At 39.8% G+C, this 21578-nt stretch overlaps 1 protein-coding gene across 1 annotated transcript in view; it reads left to right on the top strand.

Annotated features, from left to right (window-relative positions):
- The window catches only part of TBC1D30 (TBC1 domain family member 30), a 68653-nt gene that overhangs the window by 36647 nt on the left and 10428 nt on the right, over positions 1 to 21578 (top strand). The window contains exons 6-9 of the mRNA XM_081331188.1: positions 8256 to 8441; positions 8669 to 8837; positions 9674 to 9842; positions 20782 to 20887. Of these exons, the coding sequence (XP_081187314.1) occupies positions 8256 to 8441; positions 8669 to 8837; positions 9674 to 9842; positions 20782 to 20887 (630 nt within the window). The remainder of the gene's footprint in view (positions 1 to 8255; positions 8442 to 8668; positions 8838 to 9673; positions 9843 to 20781; positions 20888 to 21578) is intronic.

The following is a 21578-nucleotide window of genomic DNA, read 5'->3' on the forward strand; positions in this document are numbered from 1 at the left end:
CTCTCTCTCTCTCTCTTTCTCACCCTTCCTTCAAAAACAGGCCATTCGCCCTTCCTCCGAAAACATATTGTCCTCTGAATCAAAACAGTAGATAGGAAAATGGAGGTTGCTTCAGAGCAGCTCCCATCATATCTCACCTTGGCTCTCATTGCCCAAGAACAGATGCTCCACATTTGAGAAGCTTTTCAGATAGATTTACTGTACCTGGTCACTCATTCTGAAAATAGCTGCACTTTGGGTTTTGACAATACAGATATCCTCAATTGCCATCCACATTTGGAACTGGTTGCTTGGTCATTAAGTAAGGCAGTAGCTAAGAGATGCCACTGCTATGCTTATGAACTCTGTTCAGCTTTACAGACCTGCAAAGATTCTAAATGCAAGGATAGGTTGCCCAGTTATTTTTTTCCATCAGTTGTTAACTCTGAACAGTTGCTAAATGAGGCAGTCACTCAATGATGACTGCTTTTATCAGTAATTTATACTTAATCCCTTTTCTAGTAATGATTACCTTATCACAGAAATATTCATATATCTAATAATTTAGCTGTTTTGCAACCAACTTCCACACACAAGGTGTTCAGTGAGCTGCCTACCAGTCAGAGCCCATTTTTCAATTAAGATAGGATAGGATAGGATAGGATAGGACAGGACAGGACAGGACAGGACAGGACAGGACAGGATTTGTTGTCATTTTTTTACTGTGGGCACAACGACACACATCAAAAATGAAATTTAGTTGCCTGCTCTCAAAGTGAAACACATACATGACACACACCTAAACATACTATATACAACATATGTATAGACCCACACCCCTACATATACATAACAAATAAATATTAAATACTGTCCATCTTGAATATATAATGGAATGAGGAAGCATGAGAGTTCACAAGGTTAATGCTGTATGGAATGAAACTATGGCAGAATTTGGATGTTCTGCTACGGATACCACGAAGCCTCCTCCCAGAAGGTAACAAGGAAAACAGGTCGTGAAGAGGATGTGTAGTGTCCCATTAAATCTTACGGATCCTGCTCAAGCAACACTTCTGTGCTATGTCCTGGATGGGAGGGAGGGAACTGCCAATGATCTTTTCGGCCATCCTCACCACACTCTGCACCTCCTTCCTGTCTGAAGCAATGATGCTTCCAAACCAGACTGTGATGCTGTATGACAGGATGCTCTTGATTGTCCCCCTGTAGAAAGTGGTAAGGATAGGAGAAAGAAGATGTGCTTTTTTCATGCGATGCAGAAAATGCAGGTTCTGCTGTGCTCGCTTCACCAGTGTCTCGCTGTTGAGCAACCAAGCCAGCCTACTCGTTAGCTGCACACCCAGGAATTTGATGCTGGTAACCATCTCCACAGGTGAATCATTAATGCACAGAGAAGTGTGGCTGTGTCTGCCTTTTCTGAAATTGACAATGATCTCTTTGTTTTTTCCAGTATTTAAAACTAGGCTGTTTTCCTTACACCAGTTCACCAACCACTCAACCTCCTTGCAGTAAGCATCCACATTGTCATCATGAATAAGGCCCACTATTGTTATATCATCTGTGAACTTCACAATATGGTTGGTGGCAAACCTAGCAAAACAGTCATGGGTCAACAGGGTGAACAGCAGCGGACTTAGGACGCAGCCCTGAGGAGAACCTTTTCCCAAGAAAATGGTATTAGAGGTATTGGGGCCTGTTAGTAAGAAAATCAAGAACCCAGTTGCACAAAGGAGTGTTTAAGCTTAAAAGGACCAGTTTGTCTACTAGATGCTGGGGAATGACTGTGTTAAACAGCGAACTGAAGTCGACAAACAACAAATGCACATGAGTATTTCTTTCCTCTAAGTGCTTCAAGGTCAGATAGAGAATGGAAGAAATAGCATCCTCTGTAGAGCGATTTGGTCAGTAAGCAAACCGAAGTGGGTCAAATGCTGGAGGGAGGCTAGATACAATAATGTCCTTTATTAGCTTCTCAAAGCATTTCATAATGGTGGATGTTAGTGCAACCGGACAGTAATCAATGCGGCCTGTAACTGTGGACTTTTTTGGCACTGGCAAGATGATGGCCATCTTAAAACACGATGGGACCACTGCCTGCTGCAATGAGAGATTGAAAATATCTGTGAGAACACAAGCCAGCTCATCTGTACATTCCCTAAGGACACATCCAGGGATGTTATCTGAGCCTGCTGCTTTCTAAATGTTAACTTTCTGCAGTGTTTTCCGGACAGAGGTGACATCAAAGCTTAGCACTTGCTCGTCAGGTTGGGGCACAGCTTTCCTAGCAGGAGTGCTATTTGATGCCTCAAATCTACCAAAAAATGTATTCAGTTTGTTTAGGAAGTCTGTGTCGTCCTTGCATCTCAATGGAGTCCCCTTGTAATCCGTAATGGCCTGGATTCCTTAGCACATTCGCCTGGCGTTTGTTGGGTCCTGAAAAAAGTTCTGAATTTTCTGGCAATGGGCTTGCTTTGCACCTTTTATGGCACTTTTCAGATTTGCTCTGGCTGTTCTAAGTGCCAGCATGTTACCAGATTTAAAAGCCACATTCCGTGCTTTCAGCATCTTGCGGACCTCATAAGTCAGCCACGGTTTTTCATTTGCCCTCGCAACAATGCTTTTCAGGACACAGACATCTTCTATGCACTTTCAGATATATGCAGACACCATGGTGGCATACTCCTCAACATTTGTATGTTAGTTATCAGTAGCTGCTTTCTTAAACACGCCCCAATCTGTGCACTCAAAGCAGTCTTGTAATGCTTCTATAGCTCCCTCTGACCAAACCCTCACCTGCTTTACTGTAGATTTCACTCTGACTAATAAAAGGTTTATATGCTGGAATAAGCAGGTCAGAGGGGCCCAGGTGAGGGTGGGGGATAGCTTTGAAAGCCGCCTTGATGTTGGAATAAGCAAGATCCAGTGTATTGTCCCCACATGCACCTATTCTGGGGCTTCTGCCAAGCTCTGCAGCTCTAGCTGATCTCCAGGTCTGTGTGGCGCTGCTTTAGCTGCTTCCCTCCCCTGTTACACTTGGCTAGGGCTTTCGTACCACCAGCCAGGTGCTAAAGTACCATTCGTGGTATGCGTACCACCAGTTGAAAAGCCCTGTTCTAAAGTATGCTTTGGCTGTGTCCCATACATTTTGTAATGTTGTATCTTCTTTTTTATTTTCTTTTTAAAAAAGCTCCATTTCTTTTGTTGCTAATTCTATAAATTCTTTCTCTTTTAATATGGATTGGTTCAAGGTCCATCTTAGTTTTTTTTATTCCTTTCCACATCATTTTTAAAGGATTGTGGATTATGGATTATGGTCTGCCCAAGTGCCTAATTCTATCTCAATCTCCTGTATATTGCTTCTTAATTCAGGCGTCATCCAAATCATGTCAATTCTGAACCACGATTTATGGCTATTTGAGTAAAATTTAATTGCAGTTATTCTGGATTAGTTTCTCTTCAAGTATCTTATACCCCAATTTCCTCTATCATGTTAAAAAAAGTCTTAGGTAATCTTTTTCTTCCTCATTTTCCTGTTTTCCTACTTTTATAGTCTAATGTCCCGTTTACTATTGCATTAAAATCCCCTACTAGGCAAATGTTTTGATATTCCATTTCTGCTATTTTTCTATGAAGATTTTGATAGAATACTACTTGTTTACTGTTTGGTGCATATATTACTATCAAACGTATCTGTTTTTGATGTAAAAATATTTCTACCATCACAATTCTTCCTTCTTCATCTGAATAAATGGTTTTAGAATCTATTGTCTCTTTAACGTATATAGCTACTCCTTTTTTTGTTGTGCTGATGCATAATAGTTTCCCAATTTTTGAGTATTCCAAAAGTTTATAACATTGTTTTTATATGTGTCTCTTGCAGACAAATTATATCAATATTTAATTTCTGTAATTTTTTAAAGATTCTGTTCCTTTTTATGGGGAATTCAATCCATTTATATTCACTGAAAAAATTCCGTTTTCCTTCTCCATTTTATTGACTTATATTTAGGTCTTGTCAATCTCGTATTCCTCTGCTCTCCTGCCATTCCATTACCCTATTGATCTGGCTTCTTTTTCTCTTCTTTTATTTGTGTAATTGTTTCCTCTGTTTTTTGTTCTGTCTGTTTCTGGCCTTTTCTATCCTCTTGTTGATGTTGTACTCTCTCATCCAGGAACGCTCTGTTTCTTTCATCAAAATTTTCTGCCTTCCAAACTGAATCCAGTTGATATCTTTTATTGTTCCATTTGATTAAGATCCCTTCTGGCATTAACCATCTAAAGTTTACACCTTTTGCAATTAGCTTTGTAGTCAAAAAGTGATATTGTTTTCAGATGTCCCTTATTCTCTTAGAAATCTGCTTCAACACCACAATTTCTTGGTTTTTGTATTGTAATGGGTCATCCCTAACTCTTCTCAGTATCTTGTTTCTTATTGTTTTCTTTACAAATCTTACATGAACTTCTCTAGACAATTTGTGTTTCCTTGCATAGCTTGAATTCATTTGAAATATTTCATCCACTTCCATCTGTATCTCCACTCTATCTGTTTTTAAAGGCTCCACCAGAAGTTTAATAATCACTTCTGCTATATCTTCCTCCTTCAGGTATATTTTGAAATCTTAAATAGTTTACAGATTTCTCCATTTCCATCAGCAGCCACAGCCAGTTGGCCTCTTGGTTTCGGTGCGATGTGGCTATTTGCCGCTTCGTGCATCACACCCTATGCAGCTGCCATGAGGCCACAGAACAAGCCGGGTAGTGGTAAGAAACCGGTATACTGGTTTCTTACTGCCACCCAGCTTGTTCCATGGCCTCATGGCAGTGCCACTGGGCAGGAGGCAGCAAATGGCTGTTTCAATGTGACATGGCTGTTTGCCTCCGGCCATGGCCACTTGCCACCTCGTGTGTTGCACCCACCTCCATCACAAATCTTTCCAGAAACTTACCACAAAGGAAGCCCGGCATGAAGGACACTAGCACAACTCCCAGGAGCCAGAAGGGTGCTTCATGGCAGCGGCACTGGGCAGGAGGCAGCAAACAGCTGGTTTCAGTGTGACGTGGCTGTTTGCCTCCGGCCACGGCCATTTGCCAACTCGTGCGTCGCGCCCAATGCCGCTGCTATGAGGCAAACGTTTATCAGTTTCTTCTGATTTATCTTCCATTTTCTGAATTCTTTGTTCATTTTTGGCAATCATTTATTGATGGGCATCAAATTGTGTCTTTATATCAAGCATTTGCTCATTTAGCTTATCTAAGTTATTTTTTTGTCTCTTCATGATTTTTCTACATTGTTTCTTGAATTAGCTGTAGGGTGGCTTGCATCTCTTTTTGAAAGTTGTTTGTTTTTTCTCATTATAGCATTGTTTCAATAGATCCCAATAGATTCAATAGACTTGCTGGGCTAGATCATAATCATAATAGTAAAGTTGGAAGGGACCTTGGAGGTCATTCAGTCCAACCCTCTGCTCAGGCAGGAAACCCTATACCATTTCAGACAAATGGCTGTCCAGTCTCTTCTTAAAAACTTCCAGTGTTGGAGCATTCACAACCTCTGGAGGTAGATGTTCCAGAAGAGGGTGCAGAAGGTTTTTTTGTGATTTTTGTGAGATTTGGTGCATACATTTTTCAATTGAGCAGGTTTTGTAAATCCACAAAGAGAAAAGGAAAAAGGAAAAAAAGTCAACTGCCTTAGGCTATAATCCAACTGTGAAACAAGCCAACTGCTTTAGACTAATCCAAATGTTCCAGTTAGTTTAAAGATGTAAAAAGTCCTCTATTTCCAAATAGTTTCTATTGTGGTTATATCCAAGGTCAAAAGATATGATTGTAAAAAAGTATTTTCTAGCATAGAGTCACATAAAGTTCTTTTTGTTTACAGCAGGTGTTAATTCAAGGTCAGCAATTTCTCCAATTCTTTTGGTGTTATTGTAGTATCTCTTCTTACCACTAGATGTCTTTATTTATTGTATTATCTATATCCAGATTTTAAAAAGTTCTTTTAAAAATGCTTTCTCACAGAAAATAAATTAAAAAAATTTCCCATGTCATAAAGGTTGGCCAATTTTTCTTTAAATCAATCCCAGTTTCATTTTTGTATATTCTTTTGTATTCCTTAATTTCGTTCTCCAGTTTAAAATTTTTCACCACTTTTGACTCCCTTCTTCCCAAGTCTTCCTGGGGTCTTTGCTTTGGAAAGTTATCCAATCAGGGTTTTTTTATTTCTAAGTCCACATGGAAGAGAAATAAGAAACAGTCTCAACCAGATCTCAGCATGTTGTTGACAATCAGCCGTTCAGCGGCATGCCTCAGCATGCTGCAGTTCTTCGCTTTTTCCCCAGTTGTCTCTGACTGGTCTGCCTGTGCATTTACCGGCAGTCCTTCTTCCATCCATTTGAAGAGGTTCCTTGGTTTGTTTGTACCGACTGCTGTCGGCTCCAAGCTCCCAAGGCTTCCCCTTCCTCTTCAGCGTCTCTCCAGGGCAACTTTTCAACCCTTTGGGGTCTCCAGATAGAGCAAAATCAGGCTAGGAAACCTGAGCCCTGTTTCCTTTTGCCCATCTCATCATGACACCAAACTGGAAGTTTCTTTTCTCTCATTGTTAACATGTCTCCTTAAAAACTTACATTTTTGAGCTACAATTCTGAGTTACTGAGTCTTATTTTTCTTCCTCGATATGTTCTATATCAGGGGTGTCAAACTCAATTTCATTGAGGGCCGCATCAGCATTGCAGTTGCCCTCAGGGGGCCGAGTGGGTATGGCCAGGGTGGGCGTGGCCTACTGGGTGGGCGTGGCTACAGTGCATATGGCCTACTGGGTTGGCATGGCCAACTCTACATCGTTCGCATCAAGGGTGCCTATGGGGGCCTGGGCAGGAGTGGGACAGATCTGAGGGTCTCTGGCAGAAGGAGGGTCTCTAGGCCAGGGCCAAGGCAGCGGGGGCCATTCCCTCACTGTTTCCAGGATGGCTTCATGGGCCACATGAAACCACTTTGCGGGCCGGATCCGGCCCCCGGGCCTTGTGTTTGACATGTCTGTTCTATATTATTATGGTGAAAAAAGCAAGGTTCTACATTTAGGCAACAAAAACCAAATGTACAGGTATAGTATAGGGGGTACCTTGCTCAATAATAGTAATTGTGAGAGAGATCTTGGAGTCCTAGTGGACAATCACTTAAATATGAGCCAACAGTGTGCTGCAGCTGCCAAAAAAGCCAACAGAGTGCTAGGCTGCATTAACAGAGGGATAGAATCAAGATCACGTGAAGTGTTAATACCACTTTACAATGCCTTGGTAAGGCCACTCTTGGAATACTGCATACAGTTTTGGTTATCACGATGTAAAAAAGATGTTGAGACTCTGGAAAGAGTACAGAGAAGAGCAGCAAAGATGATTAGAGGTCTGGAGGCTAAAACATACAAGGAATAGCTACTGGAATTGGGTATGTCTAGTTCAATTAAGAGAAGGGGAAGGGGTGTCATGATAGCAGTGTTCCAATATCTCAGGGGCTGCCAAAAAGAAGAGGGAGTCAAGCTATTCTTCAAAGTGCCTGAAGGCAGGACAAAAAGCAACAGATGGAAAACTAATCAAGGAGAGAAGCAACCTAGGACTAAGAAGAAATTTCCTGACAGTTAGAACAATTAACCAGTGGAACAACCTGCCTCCAGAAACTGTGAATGCTCTGGAAGTTTTTAAGAAGAGACTGGGCAGCCATGTGTCTGAAATGGTATAGGGTTTCCTGCCTGAGCAGGGGGTTGGACTAGATGACCTCCAAGGTCCCTTCCAACTTTACTATTATGATTATTATTAGCTGGAAAAAATAGTAACTTCAGGGCATTATTTACCAGACAAATATCACAAGGACAAAGTAACTGATTTCCCCTTAATATTCTGGAAACTCTAATTTGGGCTAGTATAGCTAGTTGAATACTTGGGAAAAAAGTATAAAATCTAGTCACACATATCTTACATTCAAAGTACATTCTACAGAATTGAAGAGTTGCTCAACAGAAAGAATCAATTTTTCATTTGACAATTCCTACATTGTTAATGCATATTGATTGGTTGCAATTATTTCTTGAAATGCTGATTATTTGCTGCTTGAACATTCTAGTGCAAAATTGGATGTCTTTATACTCTTAGATTCCAGAGCACAATATGCAATCACTTGACTTCAGAAAGTAAAAATACAGAGGCATAATTTATAGTATTTTAAAAAATGTGAAATATTTCATTGTTTTTCTCCCATTCCCTCTTAAGGATCTTCATCGAACTGGGTGCAGTTCTTATTGTGGCCAAGAGGCAGAACAAGACAGAGTGGTATTGAAAAGAGTATTGCTGGCTTATGCCAGGTGGAATAAATCTGTAGGATATTGTCAAGGTTTTAACATCCTTGCTGCTCTCATCCTGGAAGTAGTAGAAGGCAATGAGGGAGATGCATTAAAAGTAAGTATATCTGTTGACCACATTTTTATTCAGATCATGTTCTGTTGGCTATTAAAAATATCATAGTATAGGAACAAGGTGCCTACAGACTAAATGAAGATGTATGGATATAAGAATCAATTATGATGCAATTTATAACTTAAGTTTATACAAATAGACCACTGCTTGGATGATAAAGATATCATTTTATCTTGTATCTTTATCCCATTTTTCTGCTTGATTTTCAGATAATGATTTACTTAATCGATAAAGTGCTGCCTGATAGCTATTTTGTCAATAATCTGAAAGCACTGTCTGTTGACATGGCAGTGTTCCGAGATCTTCTGAGAATGAAACTTCCTGAGTTGTCCCAGCATTTGGATACTCTACAAAGAGCTGTCAACAAGGAAAGTGGAGGTATGCAATAGCCCTGCAAATATTTCCTCCTTTCCTTTTTTTCTTTATCCCTTAGAAATAAATTTTCTTACTCTTAATTCAAAATAAAAATGTAAAAATCTGGGTGAAAACCATAAGTACTGATTAAAATTAGAAGGTGTTTGAGATAATATCATTAAATAGGAATCTATGAAATCAGATATGCAGTTTAACTATCTTAGGTAATAGTTAAAAATCTTGCTTTGATGTATGTGTATAAAACTTAGCAATAGTAGATTGTAGAAACCTTTACTTCTGAATCAGATCTAACAATGTGTTAAAACCAGTTATAAATACGTTGGTAGACAAAAAAAATCCAATCTAGGAATTACAGATTTGATGGATTCTGCTATTTAAGTATTGCCCAGGAAAGTCTTAAGATTTTCTGCATCAGATGTAGCTTTTACATTTTAAAATATTAAAGAGCAGAGCAGAGCCTATGAATTTTTGACAAGGTTATTTTTATCAGGCTTCAAAAATATTTTAACATGATTTACTTTTATTTTGTGATTCAAGTGGTTTCCTGTTCAAGTATTAGTCAGATCTCACCCAGATTAGCTTTTCTGAGATCAGTTCAGCTTGATTGCATGCTAAATTTGTTAAAAGGGAGTCAATATACTGTATTGTAAATTTAAAAATGGCAGCTGGTGAATATGATTATCTACAATATATTAGTGATTGCTTTTAGCTTTTTAAATTTTTAAGAAGTTGAAATTGAAAAAGGATATATTTTGGTATCGTACTTCAGTTCTATTTTTGTGTTAGGATATGCAGAAGAGACAGCAGGCGGTTATTTTCCTGTCCATTTTCTGTTTCAGGTGGGTATGAACCCCCACTTACAAATGTCTTCACTATGCAGTGGTTCCTGACCCTGTTTGCTACATGCCTTCCTAACCATACAGTTTTAAAAATTTGGGATTCTGTATTCTTTGAGGGGTCAGAAATTATACTGAGAGTAGCACTGGCTATTTGGGCAAAATTGGAAGAGTAAGTATATTTTCAGTTTATGTCTAAAAATAAACCATTGATGAATTTTGTGCTCTTTAAAATTATTGTTCTGCACCTTCATTTTCTTCTTGTAGCACAATTTTTTTTGTTCCATTTCTCTATTTACAACACCAGTACGATTTCCCTGTTTCAGTGAGGTTATGTTCACTTGCTCATGGAAAAGGCAGTTCTTGGGTTGGGGCCTAAAACCTTTGCCTGAAGTTGAATTATTCTGTTCAGTGACTATGATGCTAGATCATAAGTGATGTTTTACTAGGTACTGTGACATTAAAACGGTGATGATTTGTGTCTGCTGCCAGAAACAAGATGGAGTACACAGTCCAATTTATACATAGTCCAACTGATGTCCACAATAGCCTGGTGAGATTAGCTACCCTTGAGAAACATAAAAAAGGCCAAAAATGATTTTGGAAACTTCATGGCCATAGGAGAACTTGAATCATTTTTCTTTCAGGCCTCGTTCAACATTTTAATCATCACACAGACTCCTGTAACTTGAAGTCTAGCAATCAGATTAGGCAAACACACACAATGAATTAAGTAACTAATTAGCTGAGAAATACAACTCACACAAACAAAAATGTTTTGATTTTCTCCCAAGTATTTTTTCCCAGCAGCATATTTTAGAATGATAAAATTTTCTTGCAGAGATCTCCCTCCAGATCATGATGCTTTGCCTGCTCCTGGTATACATCTGATTTTTACACTTACAGCCCTTTCTAGCATCTTCATGGCCACGTGATCAAAATTTGGACACTTTGCAACTGGCATGTATTTATCACTTGGAGTCATGTGATCATAATTTGTAACCTCAGCTGGCTTTTGATCAGCAAAGTCAATGGTGCAAGCCAGATTCACTTAATGACCACATAACTCACTAAACAAATGCAGTGCTTCACTTAACAACTGTGGCAAAAAAAGGTTATAAAATTGGTTGCAGCTTACTTAACAATTGCTTTGCTTAGCAATGGAAATTTTGGGCTTAATTGTGGTTATAACTCAAGGACTACCTGTAGTCTATATATTACAACAACATCTACTATAGACTTCGAGCTTCATATTTTGTGATTTCAGGAACATAATAGCAAGAAAGGGGAACCTAGTCCTTCAGATGGTTCCCAATTCTCTCATCCCGTAACAATGTTGATGCTTGTGGGGACTAAAGTAGGATTCCAATGAATTTGGAGGTCAGATGTACTTACTCTGTATTTGAAGCCCACATTGAAAGCTTAAAAAACTCTTCTAATCTATAAGGCAATTTATATTTCAGAAAAATAAAAATATTTTTGTACTGATGCTAGTTACCCAGAAGCAACTTGTCAGAATAATGAATTTTAAGTGCTTATAGCAAAAACTTTAATACTTATTTCCACAGTAAATGTTAAAAGTTGAACAAGCTTTCTAAGTATTGTCACAATATTATGATTTTTTTTATTCTGTTAGAAAAACTTTAAACAATTTTATTGCGCTTGACAATAACTGTAATTAGGAATTACTCAAAACTGAAATTAGGAATTTTTTTCTCAATGACTTTAAGATAATTCTAAGCAAAGGCCTGATGGAAAATGCTTTATATTATATAAAGGCATTTAAACTTTTTTTCTAACATTCATATTGTCAACTTCTGAAATGAACCTGGCTGAAGCCATCTTTTTTGTTTTGAGTTGCCACATAGATGGGTGGAGAAGGGGGGAAGTAGTGTTGTTATTTGTATCGCTAATCAAAACACTGAGCAATCCTGTGGGAACCAAGGTCATTCCCACAGATGCAGGAAGGAGGAGTGAAGACAATTTGAGAAGCCCGCCAATTGCTTTTATTGGGCAGCATGACTTATTGCATCGTAGAGGGAGGAGAGTATTACTTTTAGTTGCTTTGAATCTCTAGGGAAACTTCAGAGTTGGTTTCACTTTTGACTCTGCTGATATTATGAATTCAATAAACATGTGCTTTGAGGAAACTTCAAGCCTCGAAGTTCTGCTTTATGTGGTTTCATTAGTTGGAACCTTGACATTAAACCAACTCTAAAAACTTTTTACTGCTCTAGATAGGAAGCTATTAAGGAGTAATCCCCTGGGTCTTGAACCCCAATCGTCTACCCAATTCTTTTGGGAGAATGGTGAAGACTCAGGGAAAATTCCAGGATGGAGAAAAAGGAGTAAGCAGTACCCAATCCCAAAGCTACAGCTACAGATGGAACCTGGACAGCTGCTCAGGCTGGGGACAGAGTCCTGCTGACCAGAACATAGCGAAAATCTGTACAGACAAATCTGACAGACGAGTGACACAGGAGAAAGCTCTAGCAGTCAGGGACCTTTACCGTACAGAGGACGATCTTTGGTGTAAAAGCACTCCCAGGGCCACCGAGGCTGAGTTCCTCTTGATCTCTACCCATGCCTCTCTACCTTATGCCTGAGTGCAGGATGAAGAGGCTAGCTGGATGGGATAAGTCAGGGGAGTGGAAATACCTGATGGTGCTACATAGTCACTTGGTCGAGAGGCTGAGAGAGAAGTTCAACCAGCTGGACATCAAGGAAGTGACCCCGGTCACACACTATGTGGACTTAGCTAGAACTGAGATCAGGGCAATGCAGCTGCTTCCCACTGAGCTCAAGTCCTTGCCATAGCTTGCACTGCTCCCTGCTCCTGAGGCCAGCTGCAGCATCGAGCCCAGGCCCCAGGCAAAGCCCCCCCACATCTGCAGTGAACTGCAACCCCAGTCGGGCAACCAAGAGGGTTCCAGAGATGGGCTCAACCTCAACCGTGACCTCAGTACCAGTGACTTGGCTGGCGACAAGCACACAGGGAGCCTCCACCCCATGTGGACCCACCGCCCATCAGAGCGGGATATGGATAGGCTGGCATTCTTTATGAACCAAGTGTGGGCCCAACTGAATTGCTATGCTCTTGACTACCTAGACCAGAGAGTGATGGTGAACATGGTGGCAGCAATGAGGACGCACTGGAGCTGGAGAACATAAACCTTTTCCTGGAAGAGCTGAGAGCCAGGTTTGAGGATGAGTCCCAAGCCCTGCAAGCCGACCTGAAGCAGAGAGGCCAACTGGCTAAAGAATTTGTATGAGAATTCCAAAAGGTCACAGGCAGAATAAGGCATGGCTGGAGCGATTCCTCATCCACTTTATGAAAGGCTTGGACCATGACCTGTATCAGGCCTGCACATACTGGGGGATTCCTGAGCAGATCCGGGAGTGACTTTAGACATTGAACATGAGAGTTACAAGAAGCCCAGCATCCATGAATCGAAGCCCAGGTGAAGCCAAGGGAGACACCAATTCGGGCAGTGACCAACCAAGGCTTCCAGTGCCAGGGTTTGAGCAGGTCGATGGGTCATTAATTGGGGGTCACCTATGACACACCTAAGTGAACCAGTATGGCTGGAGATAGGACAGCATTGGGAGATTATCTGATATGTAGTGATCCCCAAAATGACTAAGACTGTAATACTGGGGCTGGCTTGGGTAGATAAGTGGTGACCTACCATATGGTGGGAAAATGGGGTGAGAACTATGAGGCTAGGAATTGGGTCCCTACCTCCTCCTTATGATGGCCAAGAGAGAGAAGCCACCCCACTGGAGCCAGGCAGAGACTGAGACTTTGAAAATCACCACTTAGTGGTTATCCAGGGTCCAACTTATCCCTAGAGAATATTGGTACCTAGCTGATGTGTTCAGTGAGAAAGAATGTGACGTGCTCCCTGCTTACCAAACTACTGACTGTGCAATAGAAATCTTGCTGGGGGCAATACTCCCCAAGCTGAAGATGTATTCCATGACCCCCAGAGAGATGACTGAACTACAAGAATACATTGATAAGAACCTGGCTAGGGGTTTTATCCAACCAGCAAAATCACATGTGGCTGCCTGTTATTCAAAGAGAAAAAAGATGAGAGACTGAGTTTGTGTGTGGATTTTAAAGGCTTAAATGTTGTTAGCATGGAGAACATGTACCCCCTTCCCCTGATGATGATGATAATAATAATAATAATAATAATAATAATAATAATAATAATAATAATAATAATAATAATAATAATAATAATAATAATAATAATAATATAACAACAGTTGGAAGAGACCTTGGAGGTCTTCTAGTCCAATCCCTGCTCAGGCAGGAAACCTATACCATTTTAGACAAATGTTTGTCCAGTCTCTTCTTAAATACTTCCAGTGATGGAGCATTCACAACTTCTGGAAGCAGGTTGTTCCACTGATTAATTGTTAATTGCTTCTTGTCCTGCCTTCAGGTGCTTTGGAGAATAGCTTGACTCCCTCTTCTTTATGGCAATCCCTAAGATATTGGAACACTGCTATCATGTCACCCCTTGTCCTTCTCTTCATTAAACTAGACATACCCAATTCCAGCAACCGTTCCTTATATGTTTTAGCCTCCAGTTCCCTAATCATCTTTGTTGCTCTTCTCTGTACTCTTTCTAGAGTCTCAACATCTTTTTTACATCGTGGTGACCAGAACTGGATGCAGTATTCCAAGTGTGGCCTTACCAAGGCATTGTAAAGTGGTATTAACATTTATGTGATCTTGATTCTATCCCTCTGTTAATGCAGCCTAGCACTGCGTTGGCTTTTTTGACAGCTGCAACACACTGCTGACTCATATTTAAGTGATTGTCCACTAGGACTTCAAGATCACAATTACTACTATTGTGCAAGGTACCACCATTATACCTGTGCATTTGGTTTTTCTTGCCTAAATGTAGAACCTTACTTTTTTCACCATTGAATTTCATTTTGTTTGAAAGCACCCAATGTTCTAATCTGTCAAGATCCTTCTGTATCTTAAGCCTATTTTCTGGAGTGTTGGCTATTCCTGCCAGCTTGGTGTCATTTGCAAATTTGATGAGTTTCCCATCTATCCCTTCATCCAAATCATTGATGAAGATGTTAAAGAGCACTGAGTCCAGAACAGAGCCCTGGGGCACCCCACTACATGTCGATGCAGTTCCATTGAGGACCACACATTGAGTACAGTCGGTCAGGCAGCTACGAATCTATCTTAATGGTGATGCTGTCTAACCCACATTTTTCTATCTTATCAAGTAGTAGGTTTTGGTCTACTTTATCAAATGCCTTACTGAAGTCCAAGTAAATTATATCCACAGCATTCCTCTCATCTACTAATTTTGTCACCTGGTCAAAGAATGCAATAAAATTTGTCTGGCATGATCTGGTTTTGACAAACCCATGTTGGCTTTTGGTAATGACTTTGTTTGCCTCTAGGTGTTCAATGATTTGTTGCTTGATTATCTTTTCCAGAATCTTCCCAGGTATTGAGGTCAGGCTGATAGGTCTGTAGTTTCCTGGATATATTTTTTTTCTTTTTTGAAGTTGGGAACTACATTAGCTCTTTTCTAGTCCTCTGGTAGTTTTCCAGTGCTCCAGGATCTTTGAAATATATAGTTCAGTGGTTCTGAGATCACATCTGCTAGTTCCTTGAGAACCTTGGGGTGTAATCCATCTGGTCCTAGTGATTTGAACTCGTCTAGGGTGGACAGGTGCTCACCATTTTCTTGCCTATCTTAACTTGTGTTTCTAATCTGTTTTTTACAGTACTGTTTTTGATAGGTTGGACTGTTTTTTCCCTTTGTGTAAAGACGGATGCAAAAAACAAGTTAAGTAGTTCTGCTTTCTCCCTGTTTTTTGTCACCTTCCTGCCACTTTTTCCCACTAATGGACCAATCACTTCCTTAACCTTTTTCTTGTTTTTTACATGATGAAAGAAGCTTTTTTTGTTATTTTTGACTTTTGTCGCAAGCCTTAGTTCATTTTGAGCCTTAGCTTTCCTCACTTCATCTTTGCAGGCTTGGGCTATTTGCTGATATTCTGCTTTAGTTATATGTCCCTTTCCACTTTTTATACTTGTCCTTTTTGTTTTTCAATTTAATGATGAAGGACATTTGGCCCATCTGACAAAGGGGAAGATTTTAACTAAACTTGACTTGCAGGAGGCTTACTATTTAGTAAGGAAGGGGATGAATAGAAAACCATCTTTAATTGCCCACTGGAAAGCTTCCAATTCAGAGTGATGCCTTTTGGTCTCCAGGGGGCTCCTGCACTATTCATGCAGTTGATAAATGGAAGTGCTACATGATCACCTGTACAAGGGGTCTTAGTTTATCTTGACAACATCCTCATCTTTACAGAGATGATGGAGGAACATGTCAAACTAGTTTGTGATGTGCTTAAGAAATTATTAAAAGCAAACCTTTATGCCAAACTCAAAATGTGAGTTCCATCAAACTCGCCTTGACTATTGAATATCAAGCAAAGGGGTGGAGATGGACCCAGGGAAGGTAAAAAATGCTTGGGAATGGCAGCCCCCTCGAACCCACAAGCAACTACAAAGTTTTTGGGGGTTTGCTAACCTCTACCGGCAGTTTATCCCTTCCTTCACGAATTACCTTACTGATTACTGAACTCTTAAAAACAGGTAGAGGGGGGCAAAACCCCACCCTAGCTAACCTTTAAAGTGGACTATGGAATACCAAGCAGCATTTGAACAACACAAAAGGTTGTTTGCAGCAAAGCCAATCCTGAAACATTCCAATCCCGAGGAACAGTTCATCATTCAAGCAGATGCCAGTGATGTTGCTATGGGTGCAGTTCTTCTTCAGAAAAATGATAAGGGGGAGCTGCAATCATGCGTATATACCTCAAGAAAACTCACTGACACAGAATGGCATTGGCCTATATGGGAGAAGGAGGCATTTGCTATGCGATGAGCATTGTTAACGTGACACCACTTCCTAGAGGAGAGTAAAATACCCTTTAAAGTGTGGCCTGACAATAAAAACCTCAAAGTGCTCAAAACCCTGCACAAATTATCTCCTAAACAAGTTCGATACGTGCAGCATTTCACTCATTTTAACTTTTGTCTCAAATACATTCCTGGAGGAAAGAACTTCCTGGCTGATGCCTTATCTAGGATGCCACAGTACAAGAGGAGGAGGTAAATGATATCATCCCCTCTCCTCAAAAAGCCTCTCAAGGCATCAAACCCAAAGGTAATCAATCAGTTCTGACAGTGAATTTACCCAGAAATTCATAACCGAACTGAAATCCGATCCCTGGTTCAGAGACAACAAAAAACTTTTAACCTGTAGGGATGGATTAGTATGGAAAGATTCCAAATTGTATCTTCCCAGCACCTCAGGGTCCAAGCCCTGCAACAGAGCCACAATGCTAAGCAAGCTGGTCACTTTGGACTCTTAAAAACTTTGCATTTAGTAAGACAGCAGTTCTGGTGGCTTGGAATGAAAAAGGACATTGAAAACTATATTAAAAGCTGTGTGATTTGTGCCACCATGAAGAAAAGACCTGGAAGACCCCCGTGGACTGTTGCAACAAGTAGTGGAACCATCCCAGCCCTGGAAGAAATCACAATGGACTTTATTGTGGAACTCCCTGAAAATAGTGGGAACACTGTGATTTGGACTGTCATCAACCTTTTTTTAAAGCAGGCTCACTTTATAGCCTGTCCTGGTCTCCTCTCCACTCAGAAACTAATGAAACTGTTCTTGAAGCATATCTACTGGCTCCACGGAGCACCAAGAAGAATCATATAAGATCGGGGGTCCAGTTCATTGCAAAGTTTTGGCAGGAGTTCGTAAAACTGGGTCCACCCAAGGGGTCAGCTTGGCTTTTCATCTGAGTATGAATGGAGTCACTGAATGAGCAAACACAATGGTGGAGCAATACTTGAGATGCTAACTCAAGTTAACTATCAGTAAACTAACTTGGCAGACCTCCTGCCTTTTGCTGAAGTGGCATACAACAATACTGTGCACAGCAGCACTGGTCTTACCCACTTTAAAGTAGGAACAGGAAGGGAGTTTGTGTCCATGCCAGAGTACCCTCAGGATCCCCCCTCCTCACAGACACTTGGGAAAACATTAAATAAGCTTTGGAAAAAGCCGCAAAGATTTATAAGGAGCAAGCAGATAAGAGGTGATCTCCCCGGACAGAGGCTGTTTCATATAGGAGAGAAGGTTTACCTCTTGACCAAATACTTAACATTAAAATTGCCTTGCAATTGGTCCTTTTCCCATTGTAAAGATTATTAACCCTGTCACAGTTGAGTTAGAGCTCCCAAAATACATCCAGTTTTCCATTGCAGTTTGTTGAAACCAGTTATAGAGTCAACCTTGAGGCCAACACCTCAAACTGCCCTAGGGCCCATCATAGTGGAGGGTGACACCCATTATGAAAACTACAGTATCTAGTTCAGTGGAAGGGCTACTGTTTGTCAGAAGCTACCTGGCTAAAGTGGAGATGTAAAGGCAGAAAGATTAATAAATAAATTTCATAACAAACATTCCCCAAAAGTCCAGAGAACCATCGGAATATTAGTATCCCATTAATGTGTATTTATGCTTATTATTTTACAGGAAGTCCTTTCTCTTTTTGGGGGGGGGGGAGAGTCCAACTGTCAACTTTTGAAACGAACCTGGCTGAAGCTATCTTTTTCATTTTGAGTTGTCACATAGATGGGGGGAAGGGGGAAGCAGTGTTGCTATTTGTATCACTAGTCAAAACACTGAGCAGTCTTGTGAGAACCAAGATCATTCTCATAGATGCAGGAAGGAGGATGAAGACGATTTGAGAAGCCCGCCAATTGCTTTTATTGGGTAGCGTGATTTATTGCATCATAGAGGGGAGGGGAGTGTTACTTTTAGTTACTTTGAATCTCTAGGGAAACTTCAGAGTTGGTTTCACTTTTGACTGTGCCAATATTAGGTATCCAATAAACGTGCTTTGAAGAAACTATAAGCCTCAGAGTTCTGCTTTGTGTGATTTTATTAGTTGGAACCTTGACACATATTTTATATTATTCATTCATTCATTCATTCATTCATTCATTCATTCATTCATTCATTCATTCATTCACTCAATTTCTGTAGCTGCCCATCTCAGTTACTGACTCTGGGTGGCTTACAACTCAAAATTTCTACAAAGGGGGCCTGGATGTAGAAAATATTGCTAAAGAGAAATGCTAATGCAGTTATTAATAAACTACTTTGAAGCCAGTCTTCAATGAGCTTCACTTGTATTAAGTTTGAAACCTTGAGGCAGTGAATTTCATGAGCCAGTCTCCTTGCAGCTGACTATATAAAAGTTAAAAAAGACCCCTAATAAGTCTTATTGTTCCTGTTCCTGGAATATAATCAAGCCTTGAAGTAATCTGTGCATTCTGTCTGGATTCAATTTCAGTGTTATGTCTCATCCAACCCATTACCGATTACAGAGAGGCATTCAGGGGAGCAACCCTATGTGGGTATATTTCCTGTCTCAGAAAAATATATATGGGTGTCAGCATATAGCTCTAAATATGAGACTAGTCATTTCTCAAATCAGGCAAATCAAAAGAAAACAGATTATTTTGACCCATTTTCATATTATGCCTCCTGGAGCAACTATCTCCAGGCTACATTATCTGAACTCTAACTGAGAAATAGAAATTATTGGTAGAATCAGTTTCAAGTCATTTGAAGATTTCTTGTGTAAGGTTCCAGTCCCTTACTTAAACTTGAGATACCATATCAATCTAATTAGATAACCCAAGCAGAGACTTCTTGATCAAGCAGCACTTTATTTGATCAAATTAAGCAGCTGGGTGGCCTACAATCTGGAATGCTGGCAGAGTTACATCCAGAAGTGCCATGCCTTAGAAAGTTGGTAGCATTGGTTTATAAACTTTGTTAGCCAATGAAAATCAGACAACAGAGCCATTACATCATAAGAAAGACATCAATCATTCCTGTACCCTCCCTTATTCCCTCCTTCAGTATATCCCATCCATGTACATGTTTCCCACACTTGCATGAAATTTCTCTGGTGCAAAAGCCGATTACAAAAAGCAAGAAAGCAACAGTTAGACTAAACAATTTCCCTTTGTTCCAGAACCCTTCAATTGGCAACTAGCTGAGTACAATAAATGTTTCAGGCAGCTCATCTTAACAAGTCCACTGCCCCTCAATAGAAGTGAAGTACAACCATTAATCCAATGGGGCTCCATCCATGACAAAGGAGAAACTTGAGGCTTTCCTACTAGCAGAACATCCCCCTGATTAGAATAAATTGTCAAAATATATAATCTACATCATTTATCGTACCTGTTACCAACTGGGATAGACCCATTTATTATAGCTGCTATGAATTCCTAAATTTTTCTAGACAAAACCTAAAATGCATATTGAAATCCAGGGGTCTCAAACATGAAATACAATTCCCATTGGTCAGTTAGGAATTTTTTCAGACTGTAGCACAACACAATAAGTTAACAAAATCTTTGATCTACTCCTAATTCCAAACCAAGGTGCTCATGCTGAAAGATACTTTTGTTAGAGTTGTTAAGGGAGATACTGTTTTCATGAATCACAGATACACCACATTTTTTACTCCTTCAGCTTCAGAATATCCAGCCAAAACAGATGTGACCCATATTAGCATACTTGCTTCCCTAAATATGTGTCTATTTCACAGGCCAATGTAGTTTCTCACATTCAGTCAAATCATAGGACTGACCTGACACTACCAAGACTAAAGATCAGGTTCTTTGAAGGGCTGATCTCTCCAATAATTGATTGCTGATGAAGACTTCCAGAAGGGACAAAAGCTGTTAAATGCTTAAATTCTCTGTCCTTGTGTAACTGGACATCACCATATCTTTAATCTCTGTCAATACAGGTAATTATCCTAGGCCAGGGTACTGTTCTCAAGCCATCCTTGAAGAAGCAACATTTTTGTAGTTATCTGTTTAGGCTTTCATTAAATGTAACCTTACGTGTAATCCTAAGGAAACAAGAAAAACAGCTTAATAAAGCAAATAATGTACAATATGGGATTACAACATGTATAGCAACAGAAATATTTGTGTTGTGATGCAGGCAGATCAATTCTTGTGAAACTGCAGATGACTTCTATGGCACCATGGGAAAATTAACGCAGGAGATGCTGGAAGATAAACTCGTTGATAGCAATGAACTCATGCAGGTTAGTAAGAAAATATGAAATTAGATTGGACTTAAACCAACTTGATACATCTTGTTAAAAATATTAAAAATTAAGTCACAGAGTCAAAGACTCAATCCCTGACTTTTCTAAGTAAAGCTGAGAAAGATCTCTTCAATCCCAGTGGAACTGCTGTCATATCAGTCAGTGAGAAAATTGGGCTAACAGTTGAAATGAATTCCAACTAGCTATGTTCAGTGACTATTAAAGGTCTAGTAAAATTCTTAAAGCATATCATTCTATTATTACTAACAGGATTAATTAGGGTATTGTTTGCTTTCTATCTAGGTTTGACAAGTGTATCAAAGCAAAAAAGAATCTTATGAATAATACAATATTATTATGATTTTAAAACATATACAATGGTTGTCCATGTATCTCTATCTATTCTTGATAATGTTTTAGATCTTAGTTTGTATAGCAATGCATTTGGCTAAGGAATCCTGGGAACAAATTGTAACATAACTAGGACTGAGAAGCACTGCTATATAATGAGAAATATGCGACAAATGTCAGTTTAAATTGCTCTCCAGGCAATATGGTCTGCATTTTAGTGGGTTTGACTGATGTGGAAAATCACAATGTACAGTCTTTTATGGCTACCAATCCAGGCTTCAAAAATGCACTGAATAGCATCAAAAAGACAAATCTGTATTGTTTGCAGTCCAGATTT

This window comes from Vipera berus (genome assembly GCF_964194415.1).
Source record: "Vipera berus genome assembly, chromosome: 6".
Taxonomy (NCBI): Eukaryota; Metazoa; Chordata; class Lepidosauria; order Squamata; family Viperidae; genus Vipera; species Vipera berus.